The sequence below is a fragment of the Lactuca virosa genome, chromosome 4, assembly GCF_052849685.1.
Source record: "Lactuca virosa cultivar CGN04683 chromosome 4, Lactuca_virosa_CGN04683_v6, whole genome shotgun sequence".
NCBI classification, from domain to species: Eukaryota; Viridiplantae; Streptophyta; class Magnoliopsida; order Asterales; family Asteraceae; genus Lactuca; species Lactuca virosa.
The window spans coordinates 122,942,895-122,961,152 of record NC_136429.1 but is presented as its reverse complement, the minus strand read 5'-3'; the positions used below and the strand labels follow the sequence as shown (position 1 = coordinate 122,961,152).

Below are 18,258 nucleotides of genomic sequence, written 5' to 3'. Positions count from 1 at the left end.
AAAAATGACATTTAGTCATTGTTGTTCAAAATTTTCAAAATTTCAAATATTACACCAAACTTTAAAATTTTAATTTGAAAAAAAATATTTTCTTAGGATATATAACTTTTTGAATGTAGTATTTATATTCTAAAAAATAAGTAAATAAAAATAAAATAATGTCGTATTTATTAATTTTGTTAGGATATAAATAATATTCATAAATTCTAATACAATTACGGATCTCCGTCTAGGTGTCGATTAGTCGTTTGACCTTAGTCGACCGCTTAGACCGATTAATGGACTCCTTCTTGTCGTTGATTTATCAGTTACCCATCTGTTATGACAAAATAACACAAATCATAATTATACTGAAAAAATGAAGATTTAAGCGTATTTAAATAAAATATATTCATTTATATAAAAACAAACAATGTACATTTTTTTTATTGAAACTAATTAATGTGAGATCATTTGGTTTCTTCTAATACCGTTACAGGGAGCGATAATACATTTACATACTTTTATCGCATATTAGTGGTCTTACATGTTTTGAAGATCTTTACACTGTAAACAATGTAAAACACTCAACTATTTGTACAAAAAACCTAATTGCCTCTAGGAACTAATTTCTAAAAAGTTATCCGCACCTGTCGCTTGGTGCGGGTAAACGGCTAGTGTGTGTGTGTGTGTGTGTATATATATATATATATATATATATATATATATATATATATATATATATATATATATGGTTGAGATCGGTTGAGAATTCAAAGTTTCCCGACAACCCGAAAACTAAAAGTGGAGCGTTGGATCAAAAGTAATTTGTTAAGGATATGATCGTCATCTTACCAATCTCATTTAATGTTTAATTTTTTTGTGTTATTTAATATATTAATATAAATGTCTAAAAATTAACAAAATAACTCAAAAATTCGGATTTACTTTTTAAAAAAAAAAAAAATTCGATTTTTTTAAAAAATGGATATTTTTTAATTTTTTCAAAAAACATGAATTTTTCAAAAAAAAATGAAAAAAGATTATTTTTTAAAAAACTGCATATTTTTTTCAAAAAAAACTACATTTTAAAAAAAACTGAATGTTTTTTTAATAAAACTGCATTTTTTTTTAAAAAACTGCATTTTTTCTAGAAAAAAAACTGTATTTTTTTTTCAAAAAAACTGCATTTTTTTTCTTTAGAAAAACTGCATTTTTTTCAAAAAAAAAAAAAACTACGATTTTTATAAAAAAGTGCAATTTTTTTAACAAAAAAATCAACGTTTTAGGTGCATATATGCATATTTTTTCAAATGCATATATGCATATTTCTTATACTATAATATTCGTAAGTAAATTATAAAAAATTTCATTTTTATTAATCAATCTATAAACATAATATAAATATTTTATTCGATACAAAATAAAATATAAAAAAACTACAAAGATTCATAGTGTTATCATTTCTTCATATCAAGATTTCCATATTTTCTTCAATTTATCACTTTTCACCTCTTCAATATTTTCAAAAAATTCTTCAAAATCTACAAGAAAATAAAAAAAAATTGATTAATGCAAGAACACGCACATGTATATATCATGTAAGATTCACATGTGATTATATAATGTGATATTCACATGTGATTGTATCTTTTAAGATTTAAATGTAAAATTCACAAGAAAATTTTAAAAAATAATTAACGAAGAACACTTACACAAAATGCATGTGTGCATATGGAGGTAATTCATATGTGATTTACATGTGAATCACATGTAGTTCACTTGTGATTTACATGTGAATCACATGTAATTGATATGTGATTCACTTGTGATTTACATGTGAATTACATATGATTAATATGTGAATTACATGTGATTTACATGTGAATCACATATAATTCATATGTGATTAACTTGTGAATCACATGTAATTCATAGGTAATTCACTTGTAATTTACAAGTGAATCACAAATTAATCATGTGTGAATCACATGTGAATCACATGTAATTCATATGTGATTTACACGTGAATCACATGTAATTCATATGTGATTCACTTGTGATTTACACGTGAATCATATGTAATTCATATTTACATGTGAATCACAAGTGAATCATATATGAATTACATGTGATTAAAATGTGAGTCACATGTGAATTACATGTTATTTACATGTGAATCACATGTAATTGATATGTGATTCACTTGTGATTTACATGTGAATTACATGTGATTAATATGTGAATTACATGTGATTTACATGTGAATCACATATAATTCATATGTGATTAACTTGTGAATCACATGTAATTCATAGGTAATTCACTTGTAATTTACATGTGAATCACAAATTAATCATATGTGAATTACATGTGAATCACATGTAATTCATATGTGATTTACACGTGAATCACATGTAATTCATATGTGATTCACTTGTGATTTACACGTGAATCACATGTAATTCATATTTACATGTGAATCACAAGTGAATCATATATGAATTACATGTGATTAAAATGTGAGTCACATGTGAATCATATGCGAATTACATGTTATTTACATTTGAGATTTATGAACTTTCTAGAAAAGCTATTATTTAAAATCTCAAGTGGCTTTCATGGAAAAGTCAACAAATGACTAGATGGTTTCTTTTTTTTTTTTTTTTTTTTTTTTGGAATGAAGAGGGAAAATATAAGGGGTTTTGTAGCAATTTGATATGATGGTGTAGGGTATACCTGTGAATCCTGATATAAGTGTAGGTATTTCAAGGATTCCTTGTAAAATCCACAGTGATAAAGGAGAGCACCATAATCTGTAGTTCCATACAATCAGCTTCAAGAATAATATGCCGCTAACATGTTGTTCAAGAAAAAAAAACAAATCACACTATTATAAATGACATGTATCAAACTACAGATGAAAGTAATACAACATATCCATAGAAACCAATATACCACAGGGACTACTTTTGTAATTTAGTCTAGAAAGAAACAGTGGTATGAATGCCTAGACCTTAAAAAACAGAAATTCCCTTTTTAGGAAGGGTGAAATGTGATGAAAAATGGCATATATCTACAAGTGACATACCTTCTCCAATTCTTGTTGGTATAAATCTGTTCGATAATATGCAGTTGACAGCAGTAAATTTGGATTAAATGAGCCAAACAGACTGCAAAACAACAAAGAAAAATGAAGTCAAATAGGGCGAGAAAACTTTAACAGGTTTTTCAAAATGCAACATTTTTTTATACTTGATTAATGATGCATTGTCATACATGTTGACCCTCTCAAAGAAAGCTAACGTATAAAATGTGAATCGATCCACAACAGAGACACCAACCTATATGTATCACAATAATCTCTACAGAATTAGCAAGAGAAGCAAAAGAAATCGTGGAGTATTCTTGTATATCAAATTACAAATTTTTGAAGTTGATAGAATCCAGATAATACCCACATCAGAATCTAAGTGATGTGAATATAAGTTTTCCCCTTTCATGCTACTCCCAATAGCCAAAACACCAGGTGAATGGAGCTGAAAATAAAGAAAATATCCACACTGTTTTAGAATTCTCAATAAATTTATGTTTTCATTATTTTAATGCTTTAGGTAAGAAAAGGATCCAGACCTGGGAAAAGAGGGTAGCAGCTTGACATGTATCTACCATAATCAACAGTTCCTTGAACCTAAAACCATGAACACATAAGAGAACAAGTAAGTCATAATTCCACAACCAATGACAGATGAGATAGCATTAAAAATGGGTTCCGACCTACGCTTTTCTTTCATCTGTTTGACTGCATCAGCCAAATCATGACTCTGAAGTTCATCAGAGTCTTGAAATTTCAGAAACTCATCTCCTCTATGTCCTGTCATGTATAGCAGTATATGGCTTCCTTCATCACTCAAAAGACGTTTGGATCTTGGAACAACATTTTCATGGCGACCTGTTAAAACTCTCAAAAAGTTCTCAACTGTCACTTCATAGCCTCGATAGTCTACCTGACATAACAGTGTACTAAAATCAGCACATCTTCTCTAAAAACAGCTATGTAAATAAGTAAAGGGATGTAGAAATTAATTGGACACAAAAATTGACCTCAACATTATCTCCATACAAGTTAAGCCTATGGTTTTCATTGTTGAAAACTTGTGCAGGGTATTTGTTTCGGGAATTGCAAGCCATGTCATCTGCTAACATAAGAATGATCCTCTCATCAGGTATCCCTAATCGTTTCACAGTCCTAAACAAGAAGATTAAGAGAAAGAATGACATACAATTGTCAATAGAGCGTAAAGAAGATCGAGTTTTGTTAATCGGGAAGCGAATGGGATGATTACTGGGATTTTGGGTTGGCTCATGTAATTCAACGCCATGGAAGTTAAAAGAGGAGGGAAATTCAGTCCGGCGTAGTTTTCAGGTTGATCGCTGAAAGCGCCATCGCCGAATTCTTGTAATTTCACTGTATGTTTGAAGAAATCGGAAAGGTCTGTGAGGTCGCATTCGCATTTTCACTGATAGTAACGATTCGCTGCAGTTTTTTGCGAAGAGTTCTAGATCTTTGAAATCGAACTTAACCAGATCTGTCATGTAGAAGTTTAACGATTCCATGGCTGTGTTACGCAAAGCTAGCTCATGTAACCATTCGCCGTCCTTTTCGACGATTAAGCTCTATTGTAGATACAGAATTCTCAAATTGTTACACCGCTTACCGATTTGGAGTAATCCGTCTGTTGAAAACCCTGAGCACAAATCAAGTTTCAAAACCCTAAGTTATTGACCACGGGTTCGGGTTAATAAATCGATATCGGAATCACGAACAATCATTCGCCGGAAATGGATAGATTTCAAGGAATTCAATGAACTCGAGATTTCTCTAACGACCTAATGCTTCATTGTAGATGATCGATTCCACTCCAACTGGACATTCGATAGGACTATCTTCTCCAAATCGACAAGTCAAGATCAGATTCAGAAGAAAACGACCGACCTAATGCTTCATTGTAGATGTTCCGATGAACTATACTCACATCCTGTCACACTTCGACGACGATTTCAAGATTTGAGATCGGAGGTGTGATGAAGGGTAGAGAGAGAGAGGATCGAGAGAGAGAGAGATAGGAGTTGACGTGATTAAATGTCACTGATTTATTTTAATAAGATACCCCCGCCCATTTTATTTTCAGATATTTATGAAAGTGCCACGAAGCATCCTAACCCTCTATTATTTTAATCTAATGGTTATTATTTAGTTCTCGGGTTCTCGGGAAACTTTGAGTTCTCAAATGATCCTTCCTCTCTCTCTCTCTCTCTCTCTCTCTCTCTCTCTTTATATATATATATATATATATATATATATATATATATATATATATATATATATATATGTTTAGGTTCTATGGAAAACAAAAAACCCTAAAAATCAAAAAAATGCATAAAAAAAATATTTAGAGATCACAAAACTTTTTTTTGAATTTTTTTTATAAAAAATCGCAGCTTTTTATTAAAATTCGCTGAAAAAAAAAAATAAAAAATCAAGTTTTTTTTTTTTTAAATTTTTTTCAGCGAATTTCTTTAAAAACCTGCGATTTTTTATAAAAAAGTCAAAAAAAAAAAGTTATGTGATTTCTAGGTATTTTTTATGCAGTTTTAGGGTTTTTTTAGGGTTTTTTTGTTTTCCAAATAACCCTTCCATATATATATATATATATATATATATATATATATATATATATATATATATATATATATATATATATATATATATGTGGCGTATGCACTATGCAATATAACCTTTTATAATTTAATACACAATTTAGCAGTTATCGATAAAATTGAGTTTGAGACATTTTTCGAAGTTTCTTTTAGATCGTTCTTAGATTTTTTGCATGGTCGAGGTGATCCATATTTCTTTTTTTCTTTTCATGGACCATAACGCATTTGCAAATACAATGCATCCACCACCACCTCCACACAACCCTAGAGTACTACTCGTGTGTATATATATATATATATATATATATATATATATATATATATATATATATATATATATATATATATATATACGTACGTGTAGGGTCACTGTCATATCCACCTTCAAAACTCTGAACACAATTTCCATCTTCAAATATTTCCATCTTCAAATTTCTCTGTGAAATGGAAAATCCCACAGTTCTTTCCACGAGCAGCATTGGAAGAAGAAGCAGTGAAACTAATTCGCCGGAATTCGAGTTTTGGATGGTCAGAAACCCCTCTTGTCCCCAAACCTTCCTTCATTCTGCCGACGAATTGTTTTCTGGCGGTGTTCTTGTTCCTCTTAAGTTACTCAATGCCCGCAACTCCGACGAACCTCCTGATAAAGACGCATCCCTTGACTCTGTCAGTATAGCCACCGTCGTTAACACCGTTTCTGGACCTGCGTCCGAGTCGACATCGATGTTAACAGCGTCGAAACGATGGAAAGACATTTTCAAGAAAAACCCAGAGAATAAAGAGAAAGATAAGAAAAAGAAAGGTGTTTCCGGCTTCGGAGGTGGTGGCGGGATGAGCATGGCGGAGCTGAATATAAATCTATGGCCTTTTTCAAGGAGTAAATCAGCTGGGAACGGCGGGAATAGGCCACGGCCACGGCCACCAATCGCTGGCACCCGGAAAGTCAGTAGTGCGCCGTGCTCGAGGAGCAACTCCGCCGGAGAGTCGAAGTCTAGGAAGTGGCCAAACAGCCCAATCCGTGGTGGGGTTCATGTAGGTAGGAGCAGCCCAGTTTGGCAATTTAACAGAGTCGGATCTGGTCGGAGTTTACACGACAACGTGGTCAGGAATGCTGCTGAGAAGGTTGTTCTCAAAAAGGAAAAACCCGACACTCGTCGGAGCAAAAAATCTACAACCGGCGGAGATGCGACGGCTGCCGTGTCCGGCGTCGGAGGAAAGGGTATGGTGTTGAATCTTAACGTCCAGACATGTATCGGTTACCGCCACCATTTCAGTTGTCGCAGCGACGAAATTCAAGTAGAAAAAACTCTGCGATTTGCTGGGGGAAACACCGGTATTGAAACACGCGCCGCCGTCGTTCAACCCGACGGTGAAGGTCTACGTGGCACTAATATGTTCAATTTGAGAAACCTCTTCGCCAAAAAAGTTTATTAAAATTTTTTTTACGGAACAATATTTTGTCGTTAAAATATTAATTTTGGAATATAATAGATATGGTAAATAATATTTAAAATATATTTCTTCTTTGAGGAGATGTATTTTTGATAGTATTTATTACGTGACATTTGTATTATTTGATTTATTTAAAGATATGTAAAATATTGATGTGTTGGTGCTTTTGTGCACACTAGTCAATTAAATGATGTACAAGTACTTTGTGATACAAGGTATTTTAGCATTGCCATATTTGTGTTTGATCTTTATCTTAGAGGATGCGGTATGGGCCAAAAACGAGAAGCAACCGGGTGATGTGGCACCCTCAACGGCGTCGTGACGGGGAACACCACCCCCTATGTGTTATGGTACATCTCGTTGGTGTCATGACATTTTGCAACGGGAGAATTGGCCAATAGCATCATTTTTCTTTGCCTCTCTCTCTTTCTCTCTCTACTCTCATAACATGTCATAACAAGGAACACCATTTCCTACATGGTGTTGAAGTGGTGTTATAACATTGACCCACACCCAATGCTCTTATGCTTGTTTTGTGTTTTTATATGAAACTTTCGAATTTATTTGCTTAGTAAGGTTTAATACTAGGCAATTAAATCATGTACATCAAAGTACTATTGTGATGCAAGGTATTTTACCGTTGTAATATTTATGTTTCATCTTCATCTTATGTTTGTTTGGTGTTTTTTAGGTGAAACTTCGGAATTTATTTGTCTAGTAATGTTTAATTCTAGTCAATTGAATGATGTACATCAAAGTACTTTTGTGATGCAAGGTATTTTACCATTGTCATATTTATGCAAGGTACTTGTGTGGTGTTTTTATATGAAACGTGGGAATTTATTTGTTTAGTAAGGTTTAATAAAATGAGAGAATCAGCAAGGAAGAGAGAGCTGAAGTTTAACTGTATTTCTTGATATATAATACGTTTACAGTGGTTATAGATAATGTTATTATCATTATCTAGGTCAACTTCAACACCTTTTTTGTTAATAATATGACCTAAATTTGAAGTTCTCAAATCCAAAAATCACATCTTGAAAATTTTCTTTAATGTTTTTTTTCTTCAAAGTACTTTTAGTACTTCCCTTAGACGTTTTCCATGCTCTTATTTGGTCTTGGAGTAAATAAGGTAAGAATGTCATCTATAAAGACAATTACGGACCCATTGAGGAAATGTCTACAAACAAATTTACTTTGTTAAGTCTTAATCATCAATCATCAATACCCTAATAAATGAAAATGCTTTTGCGGTTTCTCATTTTCTCAAGATTTTTTTCACATGTCATTGTGTAAGATTTTTGAATTACTTAATTCCACATGTCATTATGTGGTATTTTCATTTTTTTGTTAATCAAAAATTAATCAGTTCCACTAATTAAAACCTCTATTATTATATATGTAAAATATTTATTATATTAAATGTGTAGATCAACACTATAATTAATAAAACATTTATTATTTAAAGTATGTATATTTTTCTCCATAAAATGAATATCATAATAAATAGTTTGTTTTTTCTATCACTAAAAATATTTATATGATTTTTTTGTTACATAATTACAATAATGAAATATTATAAAACAATATTGTCAAAATTCAGATATAATAAAATATATTTTGTTAAACTTTGAAATTAAGTAGGCATTAAAAATACTTAATGTTTACACCCTGATATAAAACTTTTATTTTTAATAATTTGTATAGTACATAGGTCTCACACCTAGTAATTCATATACATATGCATGGATCCATATTTTTTTTCATAAGTAAAATTGTTGTTCCTCAAGGCAAAGAACTCAGTCTAATAAAACCTTTATCAAATAATTCATGAAGTTGTGATATTAACTCATTTATTTTCATTGGTTCTAAATGATAAGGTGTCTTTGCTATCAATATGGTTCCTAGTAGTATGTCAATCCGAAACTTAGAAAGATCATCATGAAAGTTCAGAATATTCTCATACAATGTCAATACTATCAAATAATTTATTTCCCCAATTTGTGTAAATTACATAAGCTAAATATGAATGACAACCTTTATCAGGGTGATGATACCCAAGTTTATCCTCTTCTTTTCCCTATAGATGGCAATCGACTCTCCTTTCGAAGTTTTAACTCTTACCATCTTCTCCCTACAAACGATTATGCATGATTTTTGCTCAACCAAACCATCCCCGAGAAGACTATGTTGAACCCATTTAATTGCATTCGTAACAAATTTTCTTTAAATATAACATCAGAAAACACTATATATGTCTCTATATTCTTTACTAACTATCAAAAGATTTTCGTTAAACCCATTTACAAAAAGCCCACCCCCCCAAGAAGACTATGTTGAACCCATTTATTTCGGGGATCTCGAATGGATGAGGGTTCTTCACAATTTTCAGGATCCAATGCTACACATTCAAGCACTCACTTCTCCCTCTTGAAACTTGATGAGGCCATGTCTAGCAGTCATCTCTTGGCCAAGAAGGAGAAGACATCCTCCTGAAGCACGCCTTGGAGATCAAGGAGGTGATTCTTGAGGTTAAGAGCAGTGTCACCGAAGAAGACTATATATATATATATATATATATATATATATATATATATATATATATATATATATATATATATATATATATATAGACTTAGGTTATTGTATTCTAACTAATTATTATGTGGATGTAAGAATGATTGTGGGACAATCATTTTACTTATTTTAAGAAGGTGAATAATACATATTACTAAATTAAAGATAATTAAAAAATATCATCTAATTTCATTCTTAGGGTATTTTAGTCAATTAACAAAAATTAAAAAAAGGAAAATGGCATATTTTAAGGGATAATAGATTCTATTAATTTAAAAAATCTGATTGTAGGGATGATAATTCTCCTAATTCGGATATACTGACAAAATATGTTTATCAATATATTGAAAAATAACAAATATGCTTGAACCATACAAGAATACACATTCTGATAGAATATATATTTTGATTCAATGAACTTCTTGAAGAATAACAAATTTTTGTATACAAGTTAAAAAAAATTTCATTACATTCTTAGAAAAGAAATTTTTTTACATACTATTTTATGATAAAGTTACACTTATTAATAACAAAGAAATACAATATATAAATCATTCTACCAGAATACACTATTACATAGAGTTTTTTCATTATATTGTAGATTATTCTGTTAGAATAATCCATTCTTTTTGGAAGATTGGTGGTTATTGTTCATCTTCATCCCATACAATGTTATCCAACCTTTAGGCCCTCCCCTTATCATTGGTTCATTTCCAACATCTTGACCCTAAGCCATTTCAAAATACGTTCACATTTTGTGAGATTGACATTCTAAAACAAAATTCACACAAAACCATACAAAAGCTAATAAGAACATATCGAGAAAGAGATTGGTAGGTAAGTGAGCTTACGAGATTACATTATGTAGTGTGTTTGGTAATTCACTGCTTAAGTTAACTTGGAATTCAAGATTCGATTATGACAGAATCGGAATTCAGATTCCATTCCAGTAGAATGTTGTAAGGTTCGTATGTACCCTGTTTTGCTTCGATTTCTCTCGTTGTTTCAATTATGTAAATATAAAGAATAATCGACATTAAGAGGCATTACAAAAACAAAACTAACAAGCTAAAGAGAAAAATGACTACAAAATTGACATAGCAGTAAGTGTGACATCCCCATTTTCACGGCCAGAAAAGACCGATTTGTTTATGCTTTATTTAAAAACCAAAGTACCCTTTTTACAAAAATGTTGTGGAATTTGTTCCCAGAAAAACATGATAAATGTGTTATCAAAGCATTTCCGAAGAAATGTATTTCATTTCTTTTAAAACTTTTAGATGTCATCGTCAATACAGAACAAAAGCATAAACAGACCTTACATTCATTTACACTAGTGATCTACATATCCTTAATCTCTCAGTGTAAAGTAGCTTCGTATCGACGCCTGTGATACAAATAAACTTGAGTGGGTCAGGTTGGAAACCTGGTGAGTACAACAGGGTTTTCAACCCATAATAATATAATTATGTTTAATCATTAAACATCAACCCAATTATCCATCCCCATTATCTTCTTTATTTCTTAAAGATCTATCCGAAGAATCATTTATCATTCACTCATTCATTCCTAAGGATTGTCCTAAGGAATAGGCATGAAGTCCATCGTTTTCCTAATGATATAGTTGTCAATGTTATCTATTAAGCACAACTGCCAATATTATCATTTAGGTGCAACTGCCAAAATTATGACATTCTTTATTAGGCGCAGCTGTCGATATTGTCCTTTGGGCGCAGCTGCCAGGGTTATGATGTTCTCTATTAGGCGCAACTGTCGATATTGTCCTTTGAGCGCAGCTGCTACGATGTTTAGAGTACATCGTAGATCAAAACATCTACAGGTTGTGGCACAGCTGCCAATGCTCATCTATAGGCTACTAAGTCCATTGATGTCAATGTTCACCTATAGGACACTATGTCCATAACTGCCAATGTTCCTCTATATCAACTTTCACCCCTTATCATTCATCTACCCATGTTTTACCTAACATATTTTGTAGATATAAAATACATATACAGTTTAAATCATTTAAAAACATGTATAAGATCGTTCATCTAACATAGATATCAAGTGAACAGATAATATGCACACATAGCACGTAATTTATATCAAATACTTCATATCTATGTGTAAGCTGAAAGTAGCTATGCACTCACTTGTTAAAGTGATGACTCCAAACTCGGACAGCGCTCCGCTTCTTAATATAATTTCCTTCGACGAAACCTAGTATTATTATCACTAGATTTTAGTCTAATGTTTCTCGTGATTAATTATTAGTCGTAGTATTATTATTTATATAAGTATTAGACAATACTTTTCAACCACTATGTACAGACAGGGGCCAAACATGAAACACCGGAGGGCAGGACCACTTTAGCATTTAAGTCGTTCTTAAATCCAACAACCCTATGCGGCCCTTCAAACCAGATTCCCCGTACCACGAGTACTTAAAAAGATATTATAACGACACTTATATAAGTCATAATACTAGCCTAAATATTTATTATAAGTTCATAATAACAATACTAATTTTAAATATAAGCTATACTTAAAGTAGGGTAAGCATATCTTACGTACAAGGGGGTTTAGCTAGAAGCTGGGCTCTACAGAGGCAGAACTTGTCGCTGAATCTTTCTAAAAAAGATTCTTGCAGCGCTTCAGCGCTCACCTTACTGTATTTACAGAAAGAGAAGTCGAATCACGAGGGACCGAAATGCTCGGGGATAAGAAGAGATAGAATCTTGAATCAAGAGAATGGTGTAAGAAATATGAGAGCCTAGAGACTCTTATTTATAGTAATTGAATTTTCAAAAACTACCATCTATATTTACTTAATGACCTTATAGTTATATAAACGACTAAACACCCATTTATAATATTATTTTAGATAGATTTAACGATATTTGTACTAAACTAATGTCGAAAGTACTTAACACTAGTCTTATAACGACCGCATCGCCGATACCTTTCTAATGATATATACATATGTATACGTATATATGATTTATACTTTATTTTAATACGTAAATATGCTATTAATTTATAACTTGTTCATACGAACTGCGTTTTTGACGTACTTTATTTCCACGTGTAGCTATCGACGAGATCTACAACTTTCGTTTAGACTCCATCGGCTAATCTTGACTTTATATTTCGTCCATATTTTTATAAAATTAAATGAGTTTAATAAAATCATAACTCTCTCATACAAACTCCGTTTTTGGGATTCTTTTTCTCAAAATTCCTATTTTAAGGAGTACTACGATTTTCGTTTTGGTGGCATTAGGTAAAAGTCAACCATTTTCTTCGTAGCTTTTTACGTCACACATTAGTTGTGCGTGACTGACTTTTATATCTTATAAAAATCATATCTAATTCATACGGAGTCGGATTTCTACGAAATTTATATTTTTGGGATCAGTGAGACGTGCACGTTCTATATATATATATATATATATATATATATATATATATATATATATATATATATATATATATATATATATATATATATATATATGTTTTGGCGGACTTATTTTTACGATTTACGGACGATTTGGCTGATTTTTCCTATTTATATTATAAGAATCATGAAACATATAATATTCACATAATTCGTGAAATATGTTACAATTGTTGACCATAACTATTATTTTGGTTAAGATTATTTATCCTATATAATAAAAAAATCATTTTTAACGCTTATTATTGACTAACCCGAATCTGCGGGTGTTACAATTATCTCCCCTTAGGATGATTACGTCCCGGAATCATCAACAGAACACGGGTTGTATAATGACTCCATATGTTATCTCTTCATCGTAGGTAATAACCGTAACTTTTTATGTTCCTTTGAATGAGTATCTAACTCTTGGACTTCTTGACTGCAGGCGGTACGCAATCTTGCACCCGCTCTTTATCCTATGTTGGACTTTCAATTGTGACCTTCAGGTTAAAAAATCAATCCTTATTGGAGACTCCTTCTTCTTCTTAACATACTTAAGATAAGTTCTTTCATTCGATTACCCTAATAGACCGATGGGTCATGTTCTAATGACTTCTCATCGTATGACGCAACGCTTAGACTCAGATCTTTTAGAGTCAAATTCCAGAATGGAAGTTTCCTTCCTTCATGTTCTAATGTGATGTAATCACATTCTAGTATGTAGCACTTCTAGCTACAAGTTTCTTACTTTCTCGGTGGTTGCGATACTTCTATTGATTGCTTCGATTATCTTTCACTTCGATCTTTTGGCTTAAGTCAGATGTTTCATCGAACTTCGTTCTCTGAACCACGTAACATATTTATCTTAGTCGGACTCGATTTGATACGACCACTAGGGTCGGAATAACAATCATCTTCTTAGTCATTACCGAAACAATGGTAACGACATACACAAAGAAAATGGAATCAATTACTAGCTTCTTGGTAACCTTGTGACTTTCCCTGATCCAAGTGCGAGTCCTGTGCTTCTGGTAGTATAGGCCTCTACTACCATTCACACCTACTCATACTCGTCCCAAGTATTGCCTCGTAGTTTTTCAAAGTCACCATGCAAGAAAATCACATAACAACTTAACGCACCAGATAACAAAACGAAGGCTTATATTACTTCTTGAAATGATTACATAGATGTTAAAGTTCAACCTATTCTATGCCTCTAATAGGCTACACCTCCTGATACTATCTGCATGGCTACTTCATAACTTAATCTTTGGGTATCAGGCCTCATTCCTGATTCCTGGCATTGTCATCTGTTTCGTCAAGGATCATATGGAATGCTTTTGCCTTCAGCTTTGGCGGTGCATTTTGCTTTGTAGCTCCTTCCCTCTTTGGGCAGTCTTGCTTGAAGTGCCCTTCTTCATTACATCCGTAACACATCCTTTTGTTGAATGTACACTTATGGGCGTAATGCCCAGACTTTCCGCACTTGAAACATGTCACCTTCTCGCTACATTTTCCAAAGTGTTTCTTCTTGCACTTATCGCACCATCTTACTTCACCTCCTCCTCCTTCGAACTTCTTCGAACCAGACTTCGAGCATTTTCTCTTCTCGTTGGACCTTGAAGATCACTCAAACTTTCTCTTTTCGCCAACTTCGACCTTGTTGTTGGCTCTACTCTTGATCATTTCTTCAACAGACTTAGTAGCGCAGATAGCCGCCTCGAGGGTAGGTGCCTGGCGTAATGGCACATCATATTCCCATGGTAGCCCCTTTGTATACTTATCGACTTTCGTTAGTTCGTCAGGGACGATGCGCAAAGCAAATTCCATCTTGGCGGTGAAGGCATTGGTGTATTCGTCAATAAACATGTTGCCTTTCTTCAACGTTAGGAATTGGTTCTCTAGCAGATTTTAGGCCGAGCAGAACTTTCGTTTGAAATGCACCAGGAACTCTGCCCAAGTCAGTTGCAGTGGCTCATTGGGACTCATGATCTTTCCCAAAGTGTTCCACCAGCGAACAACGCCACCCCTGAACTGACGCACTGCATATGTGGTTTGTAGCTTGCCTTTGCATCCACATGTTATGAAAGCCAACTCCATCTCCGAGATCCAGTCCATAACTCCGATTGGATCCTCTTTCCCAGTGAAAGTCGATGGTTTGCAAGTTGTGAAATCCTTATACTTGCATCCATTTCTATCGGTCCCTTCCTCTTGGTTATTCCTTCTAACCACTGGCGGTTCAACTTGACCAACGGTTCTGCTGTAATTCCCTTCTTCCGATTGTCCGTCATTTAGTTCTGGTTGTTCAACGGGCATGGTAGGTTCATCCCTATTAAGCAACATTTTCCTCATCTCCTCCATTTGTTCGGCCATCATAGCCCGAATCATGGCTTGGACTCCTGCCATTGTGATTGGCTCGGGTACAACTGCTACCTCTGGTGCACGTTCAATCATAGGCTGCTGATCAATATTTCCATTAGCATTTCCTAATCCGCTTCGAGTTCTCACCATGTTGATCTATACACCAAATCAGACGTTTGGTGTGTAATGACGAGAATTAGGAAAGATTTTATTTACGATCGACGTGTAAATCTCCTTATCACTCCGAAAAATTACATGCCAGTTCTAATACCGTAATTAAATGTTTAGAAATCTCAACACATAAAGTTTCCAGATCCGGTCAGCAACAGACCATAAATCCGATCGAACGATAGCATCATAAAGCATCACAAATTATTTAGCACATAAAAGCATTTTAGGCATCTTCCCTAAATAAGCTAGTGCTTGTGTCTATTCAGGTGTACTACTTAAAATATATTAGACACACTCAACTCACAATCATTGCTTAACATTCTAAGTTTAAGTCTAGAAATAAATCCTTATTCCTAGTTCGCTTAAACTAATGCTCTGATATTAACTGTGACATCCCCATTTTTACGGCCAGAAAAGACCGATTTGTTATGCTTTATTTAAAAATCATAGTACCCTTTTTATAAAAATGTTGCGGAATTTGTTCCCAGAAAAACATGATAAATGTGTTATCAAAGCCTTTCCGAAGAAATGTATTTCATTTCTTTTAAAACTTTGGGATGTCATCGTCAATACAGAACAAAAGCATAAACAGACCTTACATTTATTTACACTAGTGATCTACATATCCTTAATCTCTCAGTGTAAAGTAGCTTCGTATCGACACCTGTGATACAAATAAACTTGAGTGGGTCAGGTTGGAAACCTGGTGAGTACAACAGGGTTTTCAACCCATAATAATATAATTATGTTTAATCATTAAACATCAACCCAATTATCCATCCCCATTATCTTCTTTATTTCTTAAAGATCTATCCGAAGAATCATTTATCATTCACTCATTCATTCCTAAGGATTGTCCTAAGGAATAGGCATGAAGTCCATCGTTTTCCTAATGATATAGTTGTCAATGTTATCTATTAAGCACAACTGCCAATATTATCATTTAGGTGCAACTGCCAAAATTATGACATTCTTTATTAGGCGCAGCTGTCGATATTGTCCTTTGGGCGCAGCTGCCAGGGTTATGATGTTCTCTATTAGGCGCAACTGTCGATATTGTCCTTTGAGCGCAGCTGCTACGATGTTTAGAGTACATCGTAGATCAAAACATCTACAGGTTGTGGCACAGCTGCCAATGCTCATCTATAGGCTACTAAGTCCATTGATGTCAATGTTCACCTATAGGACACTATGTCCATAACTGCCAATGTTCCTCTATATCAACTTTCACCCCTTATCATTCATCTACCCATGTTTTACCTAACATATTTTGTAGATATAAAATACATATACAGTTTAAATCATTTAAAAACATGTATAAGATCGTTCATCTAACATAGATATCAAGTGAACAGATAATATGCACACATAGCACGTAATTTATATCAAATACTTCATATCTATGTGTAAGCTGAAAGTAGCTATGCACTCACTTGTTAAAGTGATGACTCCAAACTCGGACAGCGCTCCGCTTCTTAATATAATTTCCTTCGACGAAACCTAGTATTATTACCACTAGATTTTAGTCTAATATTTCTCATGACTAATTATTAGTCTTAGTATTATTATTTATATAAGTGTTAGACAATACTTTTCAACCATTATGTACAGACAGGGGCCAGACATGAAACACCAGAGGGCAGGACCATTTTAGCATTTAAGCCGTTCTGAAATCCAACAACCCTATGCGGCCCTTCAAACCAGATTCCCCGTACCACGAGTAGTTAAAAGATATTATAACGACACTTATATAAGTCATAATACTAGCCTAAATATTTATTATAAGTTCATAATAACAATACTAGTTTTAAATATAACCTATATTTAAAGTAGGGTGTAAGTCCCCAAATCGCTACGTATCAATCATATTTCACTATGATGGTGCGAAATCCCAATCAAGTGAATGATGCAAGATCAAATATGGAATAGAAATACAAAGATTAATCTTCAATGCACACTATTATTGATGAATAGTCGGGTACATAAGATACTTGATTAAACTTGGTTTTCACTATTTCTCTCCAAAAACCACGTCCCTAGCATATGGCCACCACAAAAACGTCTCTTGCTCCTATCTAGGCTAAAATAACACTGTTTATACCTAGACCTAATAAAAGCCCAAGCGCAGCCCACTACACCTACACAGACCGAAATCAAGATGAATTTCGGTCCACTTAACTGAAAACACTACAAACCCGTTTAAATAATATAAAACTAGCATATACCACATAAATATGTCCCAACAATATCCCCCTTGGTTTATTGCTAGTTTTCTTCAACTTTCTTTGCAAGATGAACATCTGATCGAACCATTGTAGCAGCCCACAACTACGTCTCAATAATTAGGCTATGAACATCTTCTGTAACTTGGGTTGGTTTAACGGTTGTAGCTGGCTTTTGTATAAAGTCATAAATCAACACTCCCCCTTAATATCTGTGTTTGTGATTCCTTGACAATAGGGAGCAATCTGATTCATCTTTCTCACTCTCAGATAGTGATTCAGTGGTTACAGGAACTGTTTGGGGAGGAATCCTCGCAACTCAATGTAGTT

The 18,258-nt window shown here is 33.3% G+C and overlaps 2 protein-coding genes across 2 annotated transcripts; one reads left to right on the top strand and one right to left on the bottom strand.

The window, feature by feature from the left end:
* Positions 1-2,747: 2,747 nt before the first annotated feature.
* LOC145104974 (GPI-anchor transamidase-like) lies at positions 2,748-4,231 on the bottom strand. Its single transcript, XM_079042126.1, has 7 exons — positions 4,084-4,231; positions 3,757-3,986; positions 3,613-3,670; positions 3,441-3,518; positions 3,235-3,323; positions 3,071-3,152; positions 2,748-2,834 (listed from the first exon to the last, which is right to left on the bottom strand). Exons 1-7 carry the CDS (start codon positions 4,183-4,185, stop codon positions 2,748-2,750), a joined length of 726 nt encoding a protein of 241 aa, XP_078898252.1. The 5' UTR covers positions 4,186-4,231.
* Positions 4,232-6,070: 1,839 nt separating this feature from the next.
* On the top strand, positions 6,071-7,384 carry LOC145107299 (uncharacterized). The gene has a single exon (XM_079044160.1). The coding sequence runs from the start codon at positions 6,145-6,147 to the stop codon at positions 7,132-7,134; it is 990 nt and encodes a 329-aa protein (XP_078900286.1). The 5' UTR covers positions 6,071-6,144; the 3' UTR covers positions 7,135-7,384.
* The last annotated feature ends 10,874 nt before the right edge of the window (positions 7,385-18,258 follow it).